Source organism: Benincasa hispida, chromosome 9, assembly GCF_009727055.1.
Source record: "Benincasa hispida cultivar B227 chromosome 9, ASM972705v1, whole genome shotgun sequence".
NCBI classification, from domain to species: Eukaryota; Viridiplantae; Streptophyta; class Magnoliopsida; order Cucurbitales; family Cucurbitaceae; genus Benincasa; species Benincasa hispida.
Window position 1 is genome coordinate 86161050 of NC_052357.1, and position 7795 is coordinate 86168844.

At 33.3% G+C, this 7795-nt stretch overlaps 1 protein-coding gene across 1 annotated transcript; it reads right to left on the minus strand.

Moving 5' to 3' along the window:
* Window positions 1-3846: 3846 nt before the first annotated feature.
* Window positions 3847-6641, minus strand: LOC120087325 (thylakoidal processing peptidase 1, chloroplastic-like). The gene is made up of 6 exons (XM_039044304.1): window positions 5600-6641; window positions 5071-5139; window positions 4907-4975; window positions 4688-4774; window positions 4526-4593; window positions 3847-4321 (listed from the first exon to the last, which is right to left on the minus strand). Exons 1-6 carry the CDS (start codon window positions 6302-6304, stop codon window positions 4204-4206), a joined length of 1116 nt encoding a protein of 371 aa, XP_038900232.1. The 5' UTR covers window positions 6305-6641; the 3' UTR covers window positions 3847-4203.
* Between the last annotated feature and the right edge of the window lie 1154 nt (window positions 6642-7795).

The window sequence follows — 7795 nt, forward strand, 5'->3', positions numbered from 1 at the left end:
CAAGTCTTCTCCAAATTACAAATTTAGGGTTATTTTTTCTTGGCCTAAATTTGGCATCAACATGTACATCTATTACATTTAAACTTATAATCGAGCAAAATTGGAAAGAGGGTGTAAATAGATGGATTATAAAAATTCAAATTTTAAATTTATTTAATTATTAATTAATAGTTTTAGTTGATACCATTACCAAAAATTAGGAGTTTAAATGATATTATTCTCTTTCTAAAAAAAATTAGGGTTCTGATATCTCAGGTTTTCCTTTTTTTTTTTTCTTCTTCTTCTTCTCTCTCAATCCCTTCCCTCACCAAAATAGTCAAAGTCCACTCTTCCTGGATTCTCATCCAGAGAATACTGAGGTTGCTTTTGTGGTAGTGCCCTTTTAGTGTTCATGTTTTTCACAGTGAAGAGGAAATGTGTTCTTCAGGGGTAGGTCTTCTATTCCATTTTTCTCTTCTTAGTTTCTCAAGCATGCTATATGTTTTGTTTAATTAAATGCATGATCCGTTCTGTTTCTATGTAAAATTGTGTTTTGTAAATTTTTTAGAATTGGGAAAATCCATTTCCGCTGCAGGATCCTTCAGTTATATAATGACACTAAACATGTCTTATACAAACTTCTTTATATAGAATATCACCGCTCACATGTCTCCACATGAATGATCAGGATTAGATCATTTGTAGCACTTTACAACGATTGTAACATTGACAAAGTAGGTCATACTCGTAGTGTCACCAGGATAAGATATCAAGCCTTATCCATCTACTACATACCATTTAGGTTATCACTTAAACATGATCTACCCGTATGTCTCTACATACATATTTAAGCTACAAGATAACCTTAGATCTTAGTTTATTGGTTTGTGGTTAATGCAACTAAAAATGAAATAAAATACCATATATTTTATTAAATAAATAAGATGTTTTTACATTACAATTACAAACTATAGAATCCTACGAGATTTAGGACATCAACCCCAACATTTTTAATAGTTTTAGTATAATATTTTATGTTTCAGATTATTTGGGAGCCTTACAAAATTGTCGTGGACATTTTTCCCAATTTATGTACAGACGATCAAGACATATGGCGGACGATAAATCCTCTTATATGTTTTTACATTTGTGAGTGGCATTTTCCTAACAAAGTGATAAGACAACTTGGTCTCCAACAAGATGTCCCATCAGAATAAAATATTGAACCTCTACTACATGACATCGACCTAAGAACTGGAGATTAGTCTGAAAAAGTTGCACATTTGGTAGTGCAATGGCACTACCGTCCAAGATTTATTGCAATAGGGTATCCAGTTGGGCAATTTGATAGGGATGCAACTCAAAATTACATCAATTGGTACAATATTATTACAAGGCGCTATGTTACTCGTCTGAGAGCAGCTATGGGTCATCTAGTATATAATTAAATATTTTCTAATTAATTTTAATTCAAAATTATTTTAAATATTGTCTAATTTTTTTATAATTCACAGAGATCGAACAACAGTCGCCTTCGTGATGTTGCAAATGATTCAGACTAGGTCCTTACTATATGTAGTAATAACGATAGCTATATGAAGGAGATACATTATATGTACGATATACCTATTGCTCCTTTGTCAGTACCTAGGCGTAGGGGACATGCTCGAGTAGAAGAAGTGAGTTTGATGAGGTCAACCACAATGTGGAAGAGTTGCCTCCTACGACGCAAACATAGAGCCAGACTGGTTATGCTAGTCCAATGATGATGATGCCACCTTTTGGTTTAGGATATTATGATTTAGAGGTTGGTCCATCGTCTTCATACATGCATGGACATGGTCGCGGCCATGGAGAGCGTAACGAATATTTATACTATGAAGCACCTACAGATGTACAAAAGCCACCAGAACGACATCAAGAGGAACTAGAGTAACTTAAAGTTCAAAGTCGATGACAACAACCAGCTCGAAATCAATGACGTCCGCCTTGTGGAATACATTGATTTTTTTTTTAAAAAAAAAATGAATGAGAAACATTAAATTATTGTATTGATATGGAAGAAAAAAAATTGAGAATTTGTTCTTTTTTATGATGTCTCTTGGAGTTAAGAGTTAATGATGTAAATTTTACTTATTATTAAGAAATACAAGGATAAATTTTTCTTCTTTTTTTTTTTTTCAAGAAATAGAACGATAAATTTGCATAGGATACTTTGTTTAGAGAAGGTAAAGAATAATATTTAAAAAAAAAAAAAAAAAAAAAAAAAAAGGACAAAGTTAGGTCGAGTTTTCAACCCTCGACGTACGTCAATTAAAAAAATCGTACAAGTCAAATCTCCAAAACTACCCTACTTCTCTAATTATTTTCAAAACAACAACATTTCACTAATTATTTATAAAACTTACAATATTCTAAATGATTGAAGTTTATTTTCATATAGATTATAATCCATAAAGAAGCTTCTAAACAATTAGGGATGTGTTTAAAATTATTGTTTTATAAAAATATGTTTGACTATGTCATTAAATTGTAAGTAGCTGAATCACCTAATCAGACAATTAGACATGTCTAGCAATAAAATTCAGCCCTTTCATTAGAAGTAGAATATTTAGTAACGTGTCAGCTTTATAAAATGATAGAAAAAAGGAGGGCCCAGATCTCAAAACAGTATTTTTAACTCATATATAGAGAGAGGAAGATGTGGTTCTTACGCTTAGCTTGAATATAGAAAGGAGGAGGTGGGTTATAGTTATTAAATGCAAAGTTGTCTTCGTTAGCGTGTTGACATCCCGGTTTAAAATGTTGATCTAAACAAAAATATCGAAACCTTAATTTTATAAAAATATCAATACCAATTAAGTCTGTTTGTCGAATTTTATTTCTGAAAAATTATTTTCAGATTCTGTGATTCAAATCATATAAATTCTGAAAACAAACATTTTTATATTTTTATTTTATCTGAGTTTTAAATTTAAATTTTAAAATACATAATTATATTATGTAAAGATGAAAATATTTAGAAATAAAATATGTCGGGTAATAAACTCAATTCATTTTTTAAAAATTAAATTATATATCATGTTATGTATTATAAATTATATAATATTACAAAATTATAGTTACACAAATTTTTTAAAACCTAAAACATGCTCGTAAATAAATTAATAATCATTCATTATCAACTAATATGTAATTGTTAACAACTAGTTTTATGATTTATAAATATAGTATGAAATACAATTCTATTTTTATTGAAACCCTTGGACCCTTAACATGTTTATTATTTATATGATATTTACATCAATGATATTTTGTTGTTTATTTTACTATGTTTCGTAAATTTTCCTATGATATAATAAAAATCTTCATGTCGATATCCAATTTGTAAAAATGTGAAAATATTGAGATATCGACGAAAATTTAACACCATGGTCAACATAGACTATAATATCACTTAACAACATTTTCGAATATAACTAATTTAGTAATATATACAATAGTTATTTTTTAGGGTCAATTTTTCGTTTGTTCAAACTTTATCCGGTCAACTTAAAAAGCTGATTGTAACCGCAGTGCTCTTCTTCAGCCACATAATAAGTACAATCTAAAATCTTCAAATGTAAGTTAGAAAAGAAACAAGCTGAACTATGGAAGGGCGAAGCAGTCCCCTAGTCCACAGATTCATCATTACGATGAGAATTTGAACTTTCGACCTCAAAAAGATGTTAGAGATGAGGATGTTAGTACATCTCAGGCATTTCAATTATTAGAATAGGGATTTAAATAATCCTTTCCCATATACAATCCAATCAAAACTGAACTTAGTTACCTTCATATCTAAACGAGATTCACAACGTTAACAAATATATGAAGAACATTTTGCAATATATACATGAAACCGATGTTGTAATTCACAATTATATACAAACTGGGAAAATGAAACTTGAGAAAACCATGAACAAACGTTCTCATCTTTATATGAATCTTTTCCCAGGCCAATGTGGATGTCAAATGTAATCTAAATACAGTAGTGGTTACAGTTTCAACCACAAAGAAATTGCAGATAAATCTAATTCCCATCCATCCAATGTTCTACTGCAGCCCTCAGCACTTGGCCAAAAAAGAAATTGAATATGTAATTTGAGAACAAATATCAAAATCAATCAAACAGATTCTGATCTCGGCAAAAAAATAAAAATAAAAACAACAGATGGTGAAACATCAAGAAACTACCGCATCTTTGTCTGCATTTTGATCACTCATGATATCAGAAACTTTCGACGGTGGCCAATATCGGAACACTGATCTACCAACAATGTTTTCGACAGGAAGTGGACCCCTGGAAAACCCAAATTAGAACACGTTAGAAGCATTTCGACAATTCTTTAAGGTCGATTATTATCTAAAGACTTGTATGCAACATGTAAAGAAATTCAACAATGACACAATGAGAAAAAATGAGGAGCTGGTTCTCCTGATTATAAAGTATCACATGGTTTGTTGAGAAAATAGTAGCAAATCGAATCCAGGATAGTTAAATTACCAGTTATGAGAATCGAAACTGTTGTTGCGATTGTCTCCCAATACAAAAACATACCCTTCAGGCACAAGCTGCAAGATAAAACATGACGTCCAATAATTTGAGTGGGCATGCTGTACCAAATATAAATGTGTGTTTCATCACTAAAGGGTTGGGATATATTACCACTGGATCCATGTTATAAGAAAGTGGCTCTAAGATAAACTTCTCATTTTGAGCAACACCATTCACCAAGAGTTTTCCATCTCGTACCTGTAGCAATGAAACAAAATGAGCTTAGGGAATCGGAAAATTCCATTGTAAATTGATTTGCATTCAAAAGGGCCAGTGAGAACGAAGACTCGAGCCCCAGTGAAATCATTCAAACAGATGAGAATAGCTAACCTCAACACAATCACCAGCCTTTGCCACAATTCTCTTGATAAATACATCATTTGACTTGTAACCAATCTCCTGCAAATGTACCAGAATTTTCAACGAGATAAGCAACATGAATGAACTTCGAACAGAGGAAAACGTTTCCTGAAAATAGAGATCGTAGACGCTACCTGCAAGATTGGAGGTGCCTTGAATATGACAATATCAGAAACACTCGGCTTTCGGAAAAAGTATGACACCTGAAAAGCATAAGAAGACTGGATAAGTTAACGAAGAAACAAGTGATCAATAATTTCAAACCAGGTCTTGATCATATTGATATTACTTATCCTTCTTCAACAATCATCAAACACTTCCTTCAGTTATCATCCCTAGATGTCATTTGACAACTGAAAAGGGAAATTCAATTCTTTAAGGAAGCAGGGCTTATACAAGAGATATAAAAGAAAGTAAACTCTATCTCATAATGTACACCATCAAACACCCAACCACGACAATTAAAAACAAGCTTTTCACTATTCTAGGCAAAATAATAGGAAATTTTCAAGGAGCTTGAACATTTGACGAAGGAAACAAATTTGTACATTTCCATATGAATTCAAACATATAATTACCAACCCCAATAGTCTAACGAACGTTTCTCTTCTAGTTCTTTCAGATATTTAAAACTAAAATTTCAGTAGAAAAACATTGTCTTACCTTTTCAGCCAAGATGCGATCGCCCACGTCAAGGGTGGGATACATTGATGAAGAAGGTATGGACCTTGGCTCAGCCAAGAAGGAGCGAAAAAGCACACTAACAGTCAAAGCTGTAACGATGGCCTTCGCATCTTGAGAACAGTTATTCAAGAAGCGCGATATCCAGCTGCTCTTCTCTAACTGCGGAGGATTGGGCGGCAGGCTCATGCCCTCGTCCATTACGCAGTCAAAAACTCCATAACTTTCTATTTCGCCGCCAGCTGAGCTTGGAACCGAGTCGTTTCCCGTTACCGACTTCGACCCCTGTAAAAATGGGATAACCGAAGCGGCGTTGAAGGAAGAAACACCGAATACACCCATAGCCATTGGCGAGGAAACGGAAGTAACTACAGTTGACTTCATAATCGAGATCAAACCTAGAACAATGGGGTTTCTAAAGCTTTCACCAACAATTTCTCCAGCGATAGTGCCAAACGAAGATGCTGAATTCTTAACCCAACATCTTGAATTAGACGGAAGGACGTCGGAATGGTAATGGCGGACTGAACCGGGATGGTCAAATTCCGGCTTCTGATTTGAGCCAAAAAATCGAGATCGAATCCAGCATTCGTGAACAGCGCGACAATTACCGACACGTATTCCGGCAGAGGTTGCAAGGTTTTGAGCGACATAACCCGAGAAGGAGACGGTAACCCTGATAGCCATACCTGCAATCTGGAGAACCCAAATAAAATCCTAAACCAAAGAGCCCTCACTGACTAGTAACGTATAAGAATGAAACCCTATAAGCCCATGAAAGCCATTTCTGCAGGAAAAACAAGCGATCCAGCGACGGAGAGGAAGAATCGAAAACGCCGCTATATTGGAAGACAAAACCCGAATCAATAAGGGGCTTGAAAAATCAGAAACAATATTTACAATGAGAAAAAAAACGGCAAGCCAGTGATCGGATATGAGAAACGGCGTATGTTCTCCCGGCGATCTCTCTCGGACCGACGGCGCGAAGATTCTACAGAAGGAAACAAATCACCATCCACATTGGGTCGATCGGTTCTAAAGAGGATGCTCGTTGACAAATTTGGCCTTCTCTGTCGACTTTATTAACGATTTTGCCACTTCTCTCAGTATTCTTTTTCTTTCTTTCTTTTTTTCCCTTTAAATATTCGTTGATAATTATTTCTTTTAAAATTGTTGACTTTCAGTCTCAATTGCCATTTCGTTTAATTACAATCCAAAATCAAAATAATAAGCGGTGTTTTTAAATATCACGCATTAGTCAAACTATTTAGAGTCTGTTTGAAGGTCCAATTTGAGATGATATATCTTCATATCTCATATCATTTCAGTGTTTGAAGGCTCATTATCCCATCTTCACCGATTTTAATGGTTTGTGTTCCCATTTTCGAAACGTGATTCGTATCTCATCATCATTTTTTCCGTGTATCGTATATCATCTTAGTACTTGAACATACTTGATCATACTCGATCAAAACTCTTCAGACATCATAACTTCCCACATCTTATATCATCTCAGTGTTCCAAACAGCCTCTTACAATTTATATAGTGATATAATCCATCAAAATAGCCTATTTAAAAATTATTTTTCTACTAATGTATTTTCACTTTTCTAATAAATTTGTTTATAAAGATTAATAAGGGGAAAAAAACTTTACAACGGTGGCATGACCGTAAATATTGGTGTAGGGTATGGGCAGTTGAAATGAAAACATTTCAGATCGACAACTTTATTTGACTTTGATTAAAATATAATTTGTAGCTACGACTACAAACTTCCGATGCTTCATGCGAACTTCGTGGACATCCAAATAAACGGGACAGTTCACTTAACCAAAAGACAATAGTATCCCTTGTTCACATTTCACGCACTATTTTCTTTTCTTTAATTTCAAATTCCTTCAATTAAATTATTAAAAAAAACGAATAATAAAGCAAACAAACTCCGACTATGCAAATATTATGGTCAAAGAAAAATATTTAAATTCAAAATTAAATCGCTTATACCCAACTGTCATTATAACACATACATTTAAAAAAAAAAAAACCTTATTTCAAGTACAAAAACTCTATTCCTAAAATGAATATAATTCAATATTGGTTGGAAATATGATCAAAGGCTCGCATTAGTTAAATAAAGGAATGATATTATGTGAGATAACAACCGTCTTCATTAGTAT

Coding starts and splice junctions, on each gene's coding strand:
- LOC120087325 (XM_039044304.1), bottom strand. CDS start 6,304: ATGGCTATCAGGGTTACCGTCTCCTTCTCGGGTTATGTCGCTCAAAAC. Junction 4,594..4,687: donor CTTATAACATGGATCCAGTG/GTAATATATCCC, acceptor TTTATCTTGCAG/CTTGTGCCTGAAGGGTATGT. Junction 4,322..4,525: donor AGTTTCGATTCTCATAACTG/GTAATTTAACTA, acceptor TGGGTTTTCCAG/GGGTCCACTTCCTGTCGAAA.